Here is an 18,398-nt window from a genome sequence, read left to right as displayed (position 1 = left end):
ATCACCTCACAGCTACTCCATTAAAAAACCATCAAGAAAGATCGCTCGGAATAAGAGTCGAGGCGATTCGACAAAAAACTGTCGCATCAACTAATAAGTTAAACGGTTATCAATAATATGAACAAAATTTGCTAAAAAGAAAGGACTCTAAAAGAAGACAAAAATGTGCCTACCTACTTAACAGTTAACACTCGGGGTAAATGAACATACACACACAGTTTTTCTTAAGGAACAACCTATGTTCAAGAAGGGACGACCAACCCACTACCATAGGGAAAAAAATGACATAGCATACACATAAGAATAGAAACTCGATGTCTCCGGAACTACCCCTTTTGGGCCTTGACGCACTTAAAACTCTCTCTGCTTACACCTTCGCAGAAACTTTGCCCTCGTGCTTCGGTGCTCTGAAATGTTCCACTGTTAGTCCCTCGCTATCAGTCAGCTAACACAAAAAAAAACAAAATCAAAGGCCATCTTCTGAAGGGAAATCCAAGATAGGACCAAACAGCTGACGCCAAGTTTGAGTTCTGATGGATGCACAGCCACTTCTGTTTTAATTTTGCAGGATGACTCCCCAGCGCAGTAACTAGCATGGAGAATGATCGAAGCTTCTATTCATAACCTACAGGAGGAGCAAACAACTACTTGAAGCAGAAATTCCAAGAGAACAAGTTCAAGAAAGAAAAATGGGAGGGAAATTAGTTAGGAAATATGCATATCTCAGACAAAGCTGTATTACTTTCTTTATTAGTCCTTATATATAAAAAAAATGACCGGACCAAGAAAGTATAAGTATCACGCATTAACACTCTACAGATATCAGCTGGGCATATTGTCGAAACTTTGCTGGGCAGGATCTCTTGAGCAGGCAGCATTGAGATCTAATGAGTAAAAAGCGCAGAAAATAACATGTTTCACGCATGAATTATGAACTTCTATCTCATTTTTTTATTTTATTTTTTTCCGTCACAAACTTATCAAAGGGGGCGGTTCAAAGCAGGGAACTTATAAGTTTATCCTAGGAGGCAATATGAAGTCGCATTAATCTAACTAGCCACAGCCTTGAAGGGATCCATTAATTTATCAAATTTCAATGTTCCATTCAACAATCCTGAATGATGCCCATACCGCTATCTCAAGATAATTGTAGGAAATCTAACTCACCCAGGTGGTCTCAGAAGGGAGCCTCAAGTGGTTCATCCCAAACTTCCGCACTTCCATTGGATGCATCTTCGACGTCTTCTTCCATTGACAGCCTAATATATTCTCTGTGCGCAAAGCGATCCCACTCAGTCAAGGTAGGGTTCTCCCTCTCCTGTTTCATGTCAAACAAGAAAAAGAAATTATCAAGCCACAATAAACCTGGCAAAGAAGCATGGCACTGTAATTTTTCTGTTGTTGACATACATAAAATTAAATTAAGCATATACCTGACGAATCAGAAACGGATCACGAGTTTCAAAGGCCATAAATTTATTGAGGTTGAATAGGATATTGAAAACACTTCCGGAGAGTTTACAACCTTTGAGATCATGTAGTGTGATATAACTCTCATTCTGCAAGCAAGGAAACTTCAGGTGTTACATGATGCATTCACAAATAAGCATCAATTCAGCAGCTGGTTGGATTAGTGTCTCCATACTGGGCATGAAAAGACCAACTACAGCATGGTTCGACCAGTCCACGAAAAGAATTCCCTATTTTGAAACAAGGATGGGAAACCTGCTGGCTCGGAGGGGTTGTTTAGATGAGGCCAGGGACATTCCATATTTGATCAAGTCATATACTTTGAGTGAACTCAGGAACTAAAATGAAGAAAAAGGTTAAACCTCAGGTCCAATCATGTCGATGATCTGACACAAAATATCCTCAAAAAGCACTGGTTCTTGTGCCATGCATTCCATTCGATGCAACTGCTCCTCATAAAAGAATTGCATTTCGTTCCTTGTTATAACTCCATTGCCATCCAAATCTATGCACTTGAACCTACACAAAAAAAATCCAACCTCAAACGGTGTATTGAAGAAAACAAGATGGTACAAAAACAAATCAAGATAAAGGAAATAGTTAACTTGCTTTTTCCCAGTTTCTGTAGCTTACTCATGTTAGTAGCTAATGCGGGTTACAAAAGGACAAAAAATGATGTGTAGAACATTCCACCATCTAATTAATGTTTTTTCAGTGATAAAGACATAGCAGGAACCCATACTTTCACTGAGATGAATAAAATTAACCCGACATTAGCATAAAGTAGTTAATGAGTATCAGCTTGAGAGACAAAGCATTCTACTTATGATACTAAGACCAGTGCACCAGCAAAAGGAACTGTCATTTGACTGGCTCTCTATTTTTACAATCTAAGTTTAGTGCAAGAACCTCTAATTGTAGGATCAAAAAGTTAAACATAAAGATGACGAAGTAGAAGGTGTCAACCTACACATAGACCAGCCAAATATATTCTACAGTTGCTATGTTCCAAAGGTGACATTTCTCAAATAGAACTCAGAAAATAATATTTTTGCTTTCAACAGCTTCCATTTGATTATTCGGAACCTCCAACTTGTTGCTTAGGGCAAATTAAGACGATCAGGCATTTTATATCCTCACCAATTTAGTAGAACCATTTTCATTTCAATTTTTAAAGCAATGAAACAAATAATTATGTTGCATTGAGAAGATGCCATTAAGAAAATTCAAGCTCACAGCTATAAACTACCTTGCTGCTGCACAAGTAATGGCCTTGAGTAAACCTTAAGATTGTATCCAACACCACTTGGCAAAAGATAGCTTCTAAATTCTTACCCCAACATTAATGTGTGGCTGTGTTCTCCACATTAAGAGTAAAAGAAGGTTACCATGATCTGAAAATTTTTATTCCCTATTGAATTTGGAGCCTTTGTTAAAATGATTTTAGGATGATTACAACACTTTCCTAACAAGTTAACAGAGTAATATTTCCATCTGATGGCCTGAGTAAATTGTAATAATTTGATCCCCAACATAATTTATGATACCCAAACTTTTTTATACTCAACCATGATATAATATTTAAAGGAATTCTAGCCGCAATACCAATATTCAAGACTAGGCTCGGATGACTTGTCCTCCTCAGATAATATGAAGAAAACAAAATCTTCATATCCCATTTTTCCTTCAACTTTGCTCGTAAACTTCCTCGGGACCTGAGATGATAAAACAAAGCTATCAGAGAGAAAATCCTTGATGAAGAGAACAAAAAAATACAGGCAAGAAAGCACAGAACTAACGATTCCATATCTTTGCAAGGAGCAAATAACTTTTTGCCAAAAGAAAAGTAAAGTGATCCAGCTAACACAAACCTGAGAAAATATCCTGTCGACTATTCGGTAAGTCAACGCATGGTTACCATATCTGATAAGGTTCTCCTTGTCAATTAAGAAATCGTGATCTGTGTCCAGCTCCCAGAACTTGCAGTATATTACATAGAAATGCTCATATGAGAAGTACCTGATGCGAAGAATAAGATAAGTGCCAAACACCACAAAGATACTATCTAACAGAAAAATTTCATAACATCACTTGCTAAAACTTTTTAGTCACCACTCAAATTCAAGTTAAGATGCCGGACTGAACATGGCAAAATAAACTACTTCATTTCTGATGAATACATATTAAATCTTTTTAACACAACTTCAAGCAGTTATGTCAAAATGGCACTTATCTGCATTTGATACAAAACTTGACAAACCATAAGCCCTGCGTATGAGGAAAGAATTATGGCATCTTAATGGAAGCATCTTTAGTTAATAATCAATCTACCTCAGTACTTTGTTGATATCTTCTTCTTCATCAGCATGTTGCATTGCATCTATTATGTTTCCACGTTTCAGCTCCCTCAGGGAAAGTTGCCCATTTCCAGACCTATTTATGTAGTAAAATATTCGATATATTACAGTATCAGCTGCAACGAAAATGAAGAGTTGCATCAGATAATGAGGAATGCCTTCAGTATATCGGAAAACTCGAGATTTACTGCAATAGTCAACATCTGCATAGGGTTCTGTGTTCTATCTGCCTCATGCAGCAGCTCATATGTTAGACTCAGCAATTCTATAAATGGTAACTTAAATTCAGGTAAAGAATGACAGATACCAAGCAAAGAGCAAAAGGTCACTAGACTGTGAACGTAAATGAAAGTGCTCTGATTGCAAAACCCAATTCCATACATATATAAGTGTCCTCTTCAAGAAATTTATAGGCAGCTAGTTCCAATCAAAAGGACGGAAAAGAAGAGTTTTGTCGCCAATCAAGCTGATTGAAAGGCAGAATAAAAGGATCAGTAAGAGTTAACACTATCGTCTTATATCGAAATACGGGGCAGAAATATGACTTCTACTTTTTTTTTCTATGCCAACACAGATATCACTAGGCGGAATTTCTCAAAGTTGTTAATTATATGTACCAAGTTATCCCAAGAGAAAAACAGCAGACATAATTAACCAAAACAGTCTCTTCGTTTATATAATATCCACGGGCCAACTTAGTTATATAAAGCAACGGATCATTTATCTTACAAAACATAGGAAACTAGAAAATGTTCCACCATCTTAACCGAGTGGAGGAAGGCAATAATTAAAGGAAACCTGTCCTTTTTTTGTTTTTTTTTTTTTTACCACCATGATAGCTGTTTGAAAAACACATAAATTAAAAGAACCAGAAAACCAATCAAATATTAATGGTAAAAGGAGGAGAAATTTCCACAAAACAATGTGTGTGTGTGTGTGTGTGTGTGTGTTACCCCGTTAACCAAGAGGAGCTTTTCATCAGGATACCAAACAGTTGAGCTACTTGAGATCAAGTATCGAGTTCAAGTAGCTTGAATGTCAACTGCGAACCTTGATCTTGAAAACACTTCAATGGACAAACTTATGAGCCTAATCGGGGAAATTAAACTTTTCCACATTTTAAATATCTTCATAAGCCTCCATGAGTAACAGCAAAATTATATTCAAATTATAATTGTCACTTGAAACTCGAGTTTGACTCAAGCTCAACTTCAAGTTTTTCTCAAGCTTACATGAAACTTAGTTTTTGCTTATTGAGGCTGAGCGCATCAAATGCATTATTGAGCCCATCTCAAGTCCTGTTTTGAGTTTAGAAGTCTTGTCTCGAGGTAAGTTTGAGGAACAATTTGTGTCAACTCAATTTGGGCCAATTACAACAATATTGTAAGAATGAAAACTTTAAATTAGAACCTGAAAAGGAATATAAGACACAAGGAAAAACCATAGATATACTTTTAGAAACTATATTTCCGCTTGACACACTATAGTTTAATTCATCATGCAACTTCATCCCCAAAGCTTGAACTCATACTTTTACTTGTTGATGGACTGAACCTTTTCCTTTCTTCTGACAGACTGTACTGGAGGATCCTAAATTCATAGCTTTCACAGTTGAAAACTTCTATGCTTCAAGAGTTCCCTGAGTCTGTGAAAGTCTAGTAATTACGCTCTACAACAACAGACTCACTCCAACAGGAAAGTATTTAGCAGCTTCCTTAAGTACTTCGTGCAAGAATCTTTTTTATTTCCTGCAATAATTCGATGATATCCAAACATGCAACTGTGTTACAGCAACAGTTGAGTGGCAAAAATTGGTCAAACACATTTCATTTGGCCAGTATTCATTTGAAACAGGAATTAACTACAACCAAGGAACTAAGAGAAGCTGATCAACTGGTTTTAGAACGAACCATATCTATCCTGAAACTCGGGCGTGGTTTGCAAAAACTCCAGACCTCGATGAGTGGCCAAAAGTTCTTGAAGCACAGGTCTGAAGTCATCCTGTTATAAATAAGGAGAATTTTGTAAGAGACAATTTAAGAGACTAACAGTGTAACAAAAGTATATTTGTCAAAGTAAATATAATATCATCACCAATTTCAATCATAAAACACCTATTCAAATAACCAACGAGGGCTATAACGTATAAGAAAGAAACAGACAGCAGCAAACCTGAGTAAGATGTCTGAGCTCCGGTTGCTTCAAAATTGTAAATATCTGAGTAGCTATATCCTTCGTCAACATATTGCCATTGACCCAATAATGAATAAATGCATCCCTGAAGAGCATTTAATAGAAAATTTATACCAAAATCATCTCACAAAGTTTTGCTAACAAACCAGTATCTTGCATACTTCTGGTAAAGATTGTTTGGAAGGGGCGTCAAATAATTTGTATTTGCCTGATTAGGAGTGCATACCTCGTCACAAATCCAGTACCATTAACATCGATTTTCCGGAACAGTGATGTTGAGAAGAATGATGGCAGCTTGCATATTTCCCGAGTTACAAGCTTGAACTCTGTAAGACCAAAAGACAATCAAAAGACCACTTCTAAGTGTGTCACATGGACTGAAGAAGGTCTCACCAGTTATCTGCAATCCTTCTGAACGACCATAGAAAAAATGATTGATTCTATACAAACATTGTTCTTTCAGTTCAACTGGAAGGGGTTGACCATTCTGAAAGTAAAACTGCAACAGCAGAAGCACAAGAAAATTCATCATCAAAAGGCAAGAGAGGACTACAAAGCTTACACAATACAACTTATAAGCATCAGGAGAACCTGGGGGATTATTTCTCTAACTGGCTCACTCACTACTTTCAAAGGAGAGCCCAGATTAGAAGGGCCAGCTCTCTGCTTTGTCGTGCGAGGTGAACCAGAAGTACTTTTTGGAGAAAGTGGAGGTGCACTGCCAGCAGGAAATAGTGAAGGTAGTGAATTGCTAGCAGAAGTAGTTGCAGTAGAAGAATTTCCAAGTGCATTCAGAGGATGACCTGCCTTTGCATCATTAAGCAATGATGTCACCTACATCCATCAAAATAGCAGCATTAATAAACACCTGATAAGGAAAGCTGGAATTTCGACCAAAAAAAAAAAAAGGAAAGCTGGAAAATAAGCAAAGAAGGATATTGTTATCGAGTGGCATGCTAAATTAGATCAGTTCCATGCAGTCAATGCTTGATGGCTAGATCATAAACTTAATTCTCAAAAAAACTGACCGTCAAAACTAAGACGAACTTTGTAAAATTTATGCTTCAGATGAAACAGTATGAGCACTCATGTTTAATAGAAAAGGGACCCTATCCCAGAACCTCACGGAGAATGAGGACAAATTGAGCAGTTCAAGAAGATGTTGTGGTTCACAAGATTCAAGAGGAAAGAAAGAAAGCAAAAGCAGCACATTCCACCACAAAATACCATTCAAACTGAACGGAGAGTATAACAACTATGATAAAGTTTGCTGCACTTTATGTGGTGGATTCTCCAAAAAGGCAGTTGGAAATTAACCCCAAGGTTAAATTAGTTTATCTAAGATGAGAAGTTCTCATAAGGCATTTAAGGTAAGGCCGATTTAGATCTGAGTTGCCATGATGGAGTTCAAGATAAGGGATTTGTGTAGTCAACTGCAACAGCCTACTATCGAACCTTATTGTTTAGCGGTATGCAAAGTGATCCTAGACCAATATCCCCAACAACTCCGGTATCACTCCTACCAATGGCCTTTACATTGCAAAGCTTCAAAATTAGCTCCATAGAAAACAATTCTATGTCATTGGACGGAAACCATTTCACCAACTTCATTTAGCGGTGTGCAAAGTGATGCGTGACAAATATCCCCAGCTCCAGTCCCACTCTTATGGCCATCACTTCGCAAATTCTCAAACTTAACTTTATACTAGAAAACAATTCCACATAAAGACAATGAAAGTCAACATCATACAGTTCAAATCCAGCTCACTTTCAATTGCATCTCAATCCTCAGATCAGACAATGCACTTACAATTCACATACCAATCCTTCTAGTAATCAGAAAGGCAAGGAGAAATGCTTGCAATGATGAGCTTCAACTTCAAGCAACACTAAGAAGCCAAACAAATAGGGATGGTAATCTTTTATGCCATCGAAAACTGACTCAGCAAGCATGTTGCACATCACTATTCAGTACAAAATTTATTTCTTGGAAAGTCAAAAATGTTAATTAAAGAGCATGAGCCCGCCTTTACCACATCATGTAAGAGATCCAAAAATTTCAAGAACTGAGCACCCAAAAGGGCTAGGACTTTCTTTGTTTCGGGGAGACTTCCTATTTCTTTATCCAAATGACCTGAAAAACATGCAATTTCCACTTTACAAGAAGTCATCCTTGACCAAGCTGAGAGTTCCCCTCTCATAAATCCCAAAAGGGCCCAACTGATGTGGAAAGAGTTGCATGGTTTGATTCCAAGATTTTCAATCTCTGAGCAATGCTAATGAAGATGAGATATAGTAAATTCTGCTTAGTGAGGGAATGCCTATTGGACAGCAGTAGCACTTGACCTGGCTTCTTCAAATTGTCTTTCGTCAGGAATCCAAGGCAAGCACCCTTTAAATTAGAAAGCTCATCCTTCCAGTGCTCTAATATCCAAGAAATGATCTATGGAGAATGTAGATAGTCACCTTCTGTTTTGTCCAGGAAATAGATCCTACAAGCTTATATTACTGTAGAGTTCCCAACCCCAATGTGCAGCCACTACACATGTTCAGTTTCCCAATCTTGAGCTTCCTGGAGAACTCTAGGTCCCACACCGTCCCTCCATCTGCCTGTAATTTTTATTTGCCAAAGCATCCTCTTATCCTCCTAGCTATAAAAAAACCAAGGAACTAGTATCCTTTGATTTGATCCATAGAACAAAAACCATATCCCCACGGCGCACTCTGAGTTCTGTGGATGCCAGGAATCCTCCCTTTCCCTCCTCATATATCCATCTCAAATGGCTCAATTCAATGCTACCCCCCTCATGGACATCTGGCATCATAACAAGCATGAAATAGCATTGCCCAAAAAGTCTCTCCAGAATGGCAGATCACCCTTTTGCCATTTAGAAAGAAGAGCTTTTCTGGAGCTTCCGTGACTAAACCTCTTGAAATAAATAACAGTACTTACTATATGGACAGTTTCTAGTCTTTTCACCATAAATTTTTAAGTAAATTATTCACGTATGTCTCCCGCCCTTTGAACTCAAGAATGCTTCTAACAAGCACGTCCTCCCAAAAACTTTCTCTTGATGAGTTCCCACGAGCTTTCTCCCTTTCCTTGCCATACTATATCAAGCGCATCTGATGCACTAGCATGGACTACTTGATGGATAACAGTACCCAGAGAGATGAGCTCACCATTACACAAGTTTGTTTAATATCTGATTGTACAATATCACTATAGAAGAGCATCTGGTCTTGAGAAACTAGTCGCACCCATGCCCAAAGCAAATTTTACATTTTAATCAATCACGGAATAGGAAGGGGAAGACTTCACAAAAACCTCACATTGCTTAATGAAATCCGACATAAAGCTCATGTTTCTGGAGACCTCGGCAGCAATCCCTTTTAAAAGTATGGGTCCTAACCTTAAATATTAACGATACATGTACTTCAGCGAAATTCATTTAAAAGCAAGGGTTGTCAAATTCACTAACAAGATATACATGATAGATTTATTCTAAATGAAGGGCTATCCAAATCGAATTTTGTTAATTGCATGTTTGCAAAACTAGTATACAAAAGAGAATCAGGTGAGATTTGGTTCCACAAACATGTATTCACATCCCATGTTTGCAAAATCCAACCAAGGTGAATTGAGATCCCAGAATAAATACAGATATCAAGATATAAAGTATGAGATTTTCGTTCCTTTGTATGAGAGTAATCTATTCATCTTTTGGTAAAATTTGTCGCAGAGAAGGAAACAGCTGCCTGTCAGTATTCTGCAACCTCAGCATCCAGTCGAAGGCAGATACAGAAGCTAATTCCAGATCAGTAAATCCAAACAAGGTTTAATTGGCACTAGAAGCACAATTAGTCAGGGTGGGCATAACTTCTTGAACAATCATGGCAGATACATTTTCCCCCTCATGAATGTTCCCTCCATGGTTGCACATGGCAATACCATAAGTGCTTTCCAAGCCACCATCCACCCACTACGAGAAACCTCAACCATTCATCTTTTCTCCACGACCAGTGACTTGCATGATCAAAGGATTATACTTATTACCATAAAAGCATGATCACTTGGCAATATGCGGAATATATCTGCCATTTTATCACTATTTCTACAAGGAAACTGATCGTGTAATCTGCTGTACAAGCATTCACCCTCTGCTATCTTCAAATTACTCAATTAACACCTCCGGTTATTCTCATCAGCATGTATTAGATTTTCTTAATGGATGCGGTACTTCACACTTAAATGCATCATGCATTAGCCCCGATGTTACCATGCTGACGTCCAATTAACAAATCGAACACAAGCTCGTAGTTTGTAACGTTATGAAAAGCTTCAATGAGCATAAAAACCTTATCCCATTTAGATGAGGGGACAAATAAAATCTCACGATACCAAACAAAATGCACTATGGTTTAAATGCATAGAGCAGCACCTTTTGCCCATCCAACCATCAGGTCTCCCACTATCTCTTCCCAGCTACACGACGATCAATCAACAAACAATTCAACTTCAACAACGAGATTAACCATGCCATCAGCCACGACAGCCAAACAAACAAACAGCTTGCCAATACTAAAAATTGACAAAAACACAGCCGGTGCCCACAAAATCAACCTCGAAAAAGACCGAATAACAAAATGCAAAGGATCACATGAAAAGCAACTACTTGGAACGCACGCCCCAGAAGCATGCTCGAATCACAATAGCCGCGAGGCGCGTACCAGGCGATTGGTCTCGGGAAGCGCGAGCCACTGGTTGAAGATTCTGTCGACGAAGCTAGGGTTAGATTTGAGGGCCACGGGGGAGAGCTCGCCGAGCTGCAGCAGGTCCGCGTCGAGGGACGCGACGTCGCCCCCGCCCCCACCCCCGCCGACGACGACCGCAACCGCAATGTCCATGTTCATCGGACCCGGCAACACCAAGCTCTCATCCACGACGGCTCGAGGCGCAAAACGATGCACAGAGAGATCGCCACAAACCCTAGGATCCGAGAACCGGAGGAGGCTACCGGGGGAGCCCGCCGCGCCGCCTCGAACCCGCGCCGGGGACCGCGGTTTCTGCGTACGCGCACGAGGCGATTTCGAGCGTCGCGAATGCCGGCCGCCGGCGGAGGAAAACCCGGTTCGAAATCGACGGAATCTTATCGCTCTCCGAGGAAAGGAACGGGGAGGGGAGGAGGGGAAGAAAGCTGGGAGAGAAAGTGAGGGAAAGCGAGGGAAAGTGAGGGAAAATTCCGGCGTCGGGATTGATGCAATCGGGGAGGAAAATTTTCAATTTTCCCGAGAAAATTTATTCACGGACCAAATCATTTGTAGAGAGAGAGAGAGAGAAGGCGGGGGCTTAAGTAAGCACCTGATGACGGCAGGGGGAGGAAGAAGAAGATGGCTACGGCTTTTGCACGTGACCCGTCACGTGCCGCGGCCCGTTCGGTGGAGATAATATTAAATTTTTATTTTTATTTGTTTTTGTTTTTGTTTTTGCGTGATTTCTCGGTATTTTTGGAGCCAGAAAATATCTGTGAGCTTTCTAAATATGGGTATGCTCTGTATCCTTTTCGTTTTGGTGGGCGAATGCCGGGGCCATAAATTTCGGTGAAAGTGACGCAAGCGATTCTTGAATTTTGATCCGATACGCAATGTGATCTCTAAACTTTTAATTTATTTAATATGGTCCTCGAATTTTAGTCCAGAGTGCAGTCTTGTCCTTAAAATTTTAATTTATTTAATGTAATTTTTGAATTTTCAGTATATGTTTGATTTAACACCTGGAGCATGTGAAAATACTCAATGCAATTCCGTCAATAATCCAAATTTAGAAATAATATTGAACATTTTCATATAGTCCGGGGATTAAATTGAACATAAATAAAAAATTCAGAAATCATATTGAACAAATCAAAAATTCGACGATAACATTACATATTGGGTCGCGTTCATGAACCATTTGTGTCGTATTTTCAAAGTTTCGATATGATTCTATTTACTAAATAACGGCGATCGAACATTTATCCGATTGATTTATATTTGAGAATCTAGATATAGTACGTTGTGAATTGTCAAATCTTTTATCGCATGAGGATCAAAGCACTTCGACCATGGATACGGAATAACTTTCTAATCAACATTAAATTACCGGTAGCCTACCCATTTTTTATTGTTCAATGTAATTCATGAATTTTTACTATATGAAAATGTTCAATTTAGAGACTATATTGAACACAAATAAAAATTTTATAGATTATACTGAACAAATTAAGAGTTTGAGAACGACATTACACATTGGAATAAAGTTTGGGAGTCATATTAAATAAATTAAAACATCAGGGACGATATTACAAATTTATCTAAAGTTTATGGACTATTTTTATCATTTACCCATTTCGTATATTGTATCCTATATCCGAGCCCGAAAATCTGAAGCGGGCTGACCCGGCGCCCCCCGTGCCCGGGTTGTCGGGGCTATTCGGGCCAGGCGTTTCCAGCAACTTCATCTTCTTCGTCCGACAGAGAGAGAGAGAGAGAGGCACTGCAAATGGCTGACCAACCTCGCGTCGACGACGCCGGCGAGAGCCCATTAGCCGAGCTCGAGCTCATCCTGGAGTCCGATCCGCTCATGTGAGTTCGCCGCTCGACACCCTTCTCTCCGTTCATCATTCCCTTCCGAAAGCGCAGAGAAAAGTTCGAGCTTTTGCTTTTCTTTTCTTGCTCTTTCTTGCGATCCGTTCGGTACCATGCTCTTGATAATCGCTTCTTTCTTGATCATATCTTTTCTGGGTATTGGGTCTTGCCTCGTTGCAGCGACGAAGTCGGGTTCATTCACCCGACCCAGCTCGCGTCGCTGAGCGAGGAGGGCGTTGATGCGCCTCCGGGTCCCAAGAATTTGAGATTCTGGAGCAGGGACCGTAAGCTGGGCATTTCGACCGAGGTAGTCTTGCCGTTGTACAAGGAGGCGAAGCGCGCGTTTTTCGATGCGGTCCGAGATTATAAGACGCGTCGCGGCTCGTGCGGCGATGGAGGAGGGGATGGAGGGATCGGAAGTGATGTGATGAAGCATAGCAAGGCTTTGTTGTTGGTGAGCTCTGATTTCGGTACTGCTTGGAATTCAAGGTCTGTTGCTGGTCTTATTGTACTTTGTCATTTGGTTCTCTTTGCTTGAGTCGATATGCGCTTCGGAGTGCCGATGTCATTTGCTAAGCGCGGAAAGACTGCTGTTTTTCATCATACGATAAACTTCATGTTTGGAATTGTAGTGCTTTCCTAGTCAGTCTGGTTTATGTATGTAATGTGAAGGGGAATCTGTCATCCTTGTTGTATGTGTCTTTGTAACGTCATTGTAGGGAAGTTATGTAATGGGCAGGATAATCTTGCCAACATTCCATTTCTATAACAGGAAAAAACTAGTTCCCTTACATTAAAGCATTGGAAGCAGTAGTTTCGGGAAAATTGGCTTGTGAAGCGGATGCTACATCATGTTTCGTGCTAGTGACATCTGCACCGGTGCATATTTTGTTCCCGTGAATTTTCTAATCAGGAAATCCCTTCGGCAATAGTTTAGCTGGGCAATGTGGTGACTAGTACGGAATACTCTGCACTGATGGTCCTGCTAAGTTACATGGCCCAAATTTTGTTTGATAGGATGTGGTTGAGGGCCTTGAGGCCCCACTGTGCTTCTTTCCTGCCTACTAATCTTGGTTTGGAGTGAGCTAAAGCTATGATCATGTTGATTTCCCTGGCTAGTTTCCATTATGATGCCTGGTAATTCTTTGTCCTTGTCATGCTGATAACCTTTTTCCTGATGCCTGGTTATAGTTTCTGATTTCTCAAGCAGAAAACTAGTTGCATCAAAGAAGGAGTGCTTCTCTATGTACATGGATGAACTACGCTTATCAGAACTTATCCTTTCTCATTCTCCTAAATGTGAACAAGCATGGAGCCATAGGTATATACTTGACCTTCTTTTTTCGGTCATCTTACAAAGTGACAATACATGCTTTGACGCCTTAGACTTTTAAAAGATGCTATCCTTGGAAGGAATGTGGGACTCTTGATGATATTGTTGGTCTATTATTTTCATGAAAGGTTAGCTTCACCAAGAGTTAGGTGAAGTGACGCCTACGGTTTGCATTCTACATGTTAATCCTTCACTGGGATTTTGCCTTCTGATGATTCTCATGATTCATTTGCTTTATATGATGTTACTGGGTATATAAACTCATTATAGCATTCCACTTACTTGCTAGGCGTTGGGTGATCAAGAGGATTGCTGGACAAACTTCATCTCTACTGGAGATTGTTATGAAAGAGTCTGAGCTAGTGGAGCAGATAGCTGAGGTTTAATCCGAGTCCAAGAACTGGATACTATTTGATAAAAAAAGGTTCAATAATATTCATGTGATGTGATTGTCTTTTTCATTTTTGCTAGGTGTTATGATGGTCTTATTGCAGTTGTTTTTTAATTATTTGACGGTAGACAGGATGCAACAATATATATATGCACTGCATATGTCCAGGAGACGGCATGGTTATGTGATATTTCTAACTTTGCAGGTGTTCACGTATTGCTTAGTGTAACTTCACTTTGTCTTTTTGAATTTGAAAACTATTAACGTCATGGTAGAGGAATGCCATAGGGAGGGAATGTAGTCAATGTGTCAGCAGGGGACTGTCAACTTTGTACTTGCCACGGTTCTTCTTGATTTCATTGTGATTCCTGTTACTAAATTGCTTTTGTTATTGTTTCATATCTTGTGCTAATTATGTGAATCCTTTTTTTTGGGTGGAAATGTTAGATGTGCTGTTTTTAATGTCTTATCCTTTGTGGGATGCATGTTTGACATAAATTATGTTCAATTGGTTGGTCTTCTTTGCGTTTTGGATGTTTAAAATCTGTTTGGATGAAAATTTTTAAAATTTTAATATACTTACTCAATCGTAGCAAAATAAACTTCAAGAATTGACGTGCGAGCCTTTGACATCAAATGACGAGACAAGTGATGGAATAGAGATCTAGAGGAAGCTTTCTCTGTATTAGTTCAATGAGTTCTTCTCTACGCCTTTCTTTATTCTTATTGTTTGAACCAGTGCAATGTATTAGCTTGGGAGTTGGGACACGCCTTATATATTTTTTTTCTGTGGTAAGTTGATGGTCTTGTGCTTAGAAGTTCTATCATGTGAGATAATGATGGAATTTGCTCTTCTTCTCAGTCTTTATTCAATCGTGTGCAGAGATTAAAAATGAATTACCGTGCCTGGAATCATCGCTGTTGGTTGGTTTCATATATGACAAGGGAACAGGTAAGCATAGAAATGGATCAATTATTACAAAACAAGCTGTTGTTGTATGTTGAAGATTGAATAAATTAAAACCCTTTGTAAAATGCATGTGCACGATGGTTGAAGTTGACTGATTTCAAAATAGTGTCTCTGCTTCTCATTGAGGAGGGGATCATATTATGACACTTACCTGGATTGACTTCGATGGTTTCAATTGGATGCAGTTAGTTACCTCTACTAACAGATGGTGTTGAATATTTTACTCTCAGGTTTTAGATGAATTGAAGAAATCCAAAACTTGGGCCAGCTTGCATGTTGCTGATAGTTCGTCCTTTAATTATCGCAGAGTGAGTTCTCTGTCAAAGAATTTCATACTCCCATTCTGTTGTATCTGATATGATAATTGAATCACATGACCAAATGACAAAAATATGGGCTTTAATGATAGCAAGAATTTTGAAATATTTTCTTCACATACCAAACTGCATAGAATTATGGAAGTGTTAATTTGATAATGAACAAAGAGCGCTTCAAAATTGATTGTTGGACCAACTGTTGATATAGCCTGCCCACACTGAAGGTATTTTTAGCCAAGCGACATCCCAAAATATGGAGTACTCAGTACGGTTCCACTCAAAAATATGTTTTTAGAACTTGCATTTATTCATTATTACAAGTCATGCCGGCAAGCTTCTATGTTGTTGCGACTCTTAGTTCTTGCTGCTTTGCTGCATCGAATTCTGTTGGTTGGGTTTGTCAGATGGAAGGATTGTAATATGTTATTTTAATTATTAAGTGATAACAGCACGATGAAAGGCATTTCATAGTTTGACAATCACGCATAGCTATCAATGTCTATATGCTGCAAAAGGTCATCACTGATCCTGATTTTTGTTTATGTGGTAGCGGCTTATGACGATGATCCTGGAGGATCTCTGCTGCAAGGATGGGGTTGCATCTCATGATTGCAGTTTTGAAGTTTATCAACTTTGGAAGGTGTGACTTTGTAAGTTGCTATAGAGCTCACATTATGTCTATGCATTTCAACCGCGTTTTTTTATTTCACTTGCTCGAATTGTCACAGGATGAGCTTAATTGGGATGAAATTTTGATAAACAGATACATTGGCAGAGAGGTAGAGTCTTCATTCCCTCCCTTTCATTATGTTTTATGCATCTATATTGCCGAAGTTGGACTAAGAAAACAACTAGAGTTTCTACTGCTTTCTAATTGTTTTAGAAAAATGAGCGTCCAACATCTGTCATGAAATCCAAGATTCGGAATGTTCAAAGAAATAATTATCCAACAAATATAGGCTGTCATATCTTAAAGTAGTTGCGCAAGTAGTTTCTTGCAAAACATCATTGTTTGGGATTGCACTAACAAGGGGGCTTATTTTTGCTAGAAATCTGACTATACTTGTTTCACACAAGCTAATAGAACGAGGCCGGATCCACAATGACATGCTCATAATTCATTTGTTCATGCTTTAAGTTCATTAAAATGGTCATTTGGTTTCCTGAGATCTCAGCACTTAAACCTTTACAGGCTTTGTGGCTCTATCGTCGCTTCCTTTCCCTATGCTGGATAAGACATTTCACGACTCATGCCGATTCTATGTCCTGGAATTCCAATTACATTGCTGAACAGACCACGGAGGCCAGCGTCTTCTTGGATAAGGAGCTGGACCTTGTCGGCTCCTGTTTGGTTGTTCAAGATGCTCACTTTGATGATTTCCAAGCGCAAGCACTATATTCCACTACTTACATCTTATGGTTGGCAAAGGTAATAGTCAGTTCATGTGCACAATGCTAGTTCATGCCAGGTTTTGTAGGAATATGAATGAAATTTTGTTTTTCGTACTACGAGCAGAATTTTCTCGTATGCATTTTGAAATTTTCTTCATCTTCTTCTTGGTGACGAGACACCGGTTGTATGCTGATATTCCTTTCTTAATCAGCAAATGTCCAAGCCTCTTGAGATTGAACTCCGACAGAAGCTAACAGCGAGGAATATGAATAACTTGCTGAGAGAATTTTGCCCCAATAGCTCCTTCCTCTGTGGGTCTTCAGCGGAAGATACAGAAGTAACTCGAGCTGCACAAGGACAGAAATAGTCGGAACCATAAGTAAAAGTCAAACTCATTGCTGTCCCTCTGCTCATTTACTGTGTCCAGCTGTTTTACATTTGTCAATTTGGGTGAACCTTTTTGCAGATGTGGAACTCCAATACCTTATCCCTCTTGCGTTTTGCTTTCAGTTTACGGAAGGCGACATCAGTAGTGACAAACATAATCGTTGCCGTTTTTTTTCTTCTGTTGGGTCTGAGCATATTTATCTGATGGATGAGATGGCAAATATGGCAGCTGCTGCTGCTCTTTCTTAGTAAATTTCATAAATTAACTCTGCTGTGGTCGTTTGGAGACTCACATGCCGTCATTGACTTTAAGTGAATTGGACGTCTTGTAGCTCTGTGTAATGAAGCCAATGGTTCTTCAAGCCATTGGGGGATGATAAGTGAGTGATTACTTTAGCCGTTTGTTTTCAGTTGCATAAATTTCGTCAAGCAAATCATATGCTCAAGTATATCAATGTATTCCGAGTCTGAAATTGACGTGCGGATGTCGCATATACTTTGAATATTTGTACAGCTTGTATGATGGTATCCGCTGAAATGACTACGGGGAGAAGATCGAACTATTAATTTTCGAACTTTATACCGGCATAGAGGAATACATCAGAAATTGTGCTAGTTCTCATCCCGTCAAATTTTAGCGATAAACCTGGGGAAAAACGTCATAGAAAAATTTGGTATAGTGATTTTATGCAAAGTGGCACATATATATAGGATGCAGATTAGCTCACTAGGAATAACTAGCAGCAAGTTTTTAATCATGTTGAATGATCAAATGAGTATACACAAAACTAGGAGGTCTGGCAATTGAAAAAGAAGAGTAGGGTGAGAATAGTGAGACATGAACAGGTAATAGAGGGAGAGTGGTTCTTGTTGATACTCCACCCGATCCTCCAGGAGGAATTAGACTCATTATAGTGTGGAAACTGTATTTGGTCTCGCAGAGGCGTGCCCCAACATGTT

At 39.2% G+C, this 18,398-nt stretch overlaps 2 protein-coding genes across 5 annotated transcripts; one reads left to right on the top strand and one right to left on the bottom strand.

Moving 5' to 3' along the window:
• Positions 1 to 66: 66 nt before the first annotated feature.
• LOC115690089 (serine/threonine protein phosphatase 2A regulatory subunit B''beta-like) lies at positions 67 to 11,357 on the bottom strand. Of its 2 annotated transcripts, none has more exons than XM_030616328.2 (13): positions 10,752 to 11,357; positions 6,645 to 6,854; positions 6,414 to 6,519; positions 6,247 to 6,346; positions 6,000 to 6,105; positions 5,738 to 5,828; positions 3,802 to 3,943; positions 3,342 to 3,489; positions 3,076 to 3,185; positions 1,833 to 1,989; positions 1,434 to 1,559; positions 1,168 to 1,318; positions 67 to 625 (listed from the first exon to the last, which is right to left on the bottom strand). In XM_030616328.2, the coding sequence occupies exons 1-12, from the start codon at positions 10,932 to 10,934 to the stop codon at positions 1,178 to 1,180; spliced, it is 1,620 nt and encodes a 539-aa protein (XP_030472188.1). In that variant the 5' UTR covers positions 10,935 to 11,357; the 3' UTR covers positions 67 to 625; positions 1,168 to 1,177. The 2 variants fall into 2 exon arrangements, with proteins under 2 accessions (XP_030472188.1, XP_030472186.1); XM_030616326.2 differs by having other exon boundaries at positions 6,612 to 6,854; positions 10,752 to 11,356.
• A 1,139-nt stretch (positions 11,358 to 12,496) lies between these two features.
• LOC115690118 (uncharacterized) lies at positions 12,497 to 17,848 on the top strand. 3 transcript variants are annotated; one of them, XM_056312751.1, is made up of 11 exons: positions 12,497 to 12,644; positions 12,828 to 13,136; positions 13,858 to 13,968; positions 14,270 to 14,360; positions 15,255 to 15,323; positions 15,572 to 15,649; positions 16,209 to 16,298; positions 16,387 to 16,437; positions 16,851 to 17,087; positions 17,263 to 17,430; positions 17,562 to 17,848. In XM_056312751.1, the coding sequence occupies exons 1-10, from the start codon at positions 12,562 to 12,564 to the stop codon at positions 17,416 to 17,418; spliced, it is 1,275 nt and encodes a 424-aa protein (XP_056168726.1). In that variant the 5' UTR covers positions 12,497 to 12,561; the 3' UTR covers positions 17,419 to 17,430; positions 17,562 to 17,848. The 3 variants fall into 3 exon arrangements, with proteins under 3 accessions (XP_056168726.1, XP_030472230.1, XP_030472229.1); XM_030616370.2 differs by having other exon boundaries at positions 17,518 to 17,848; XM_030616369.2 differs by having other exon boundaries at positions 17,263 to 17,848.
• Positions 17,849 to 18,398: the final 550 nt, after the last annotated feature.

Source organism: Syzygium oleosum, unplaced genomic scaffold (genome assembly GCF_021117445.2).
Source record: "Syzygium oleosum isolate NSW1041296 unplaced genomic scaffold, Sole_v2.1 Sole_v2.06, whole genome shotgun sequence".
NCBI classification, from domain to species: Eukaryota; Viridiplantae; Streptophyta; class Magnoliopsida; order Myrtales; family Myrtaceae; genus Syzygium; species Syzygium oleosum.
The sequence above is the reverse complement of the archived record's forward strand: the minus strand, read 5'-3'. Positions and strand labels throughout refer to the sequence as shown.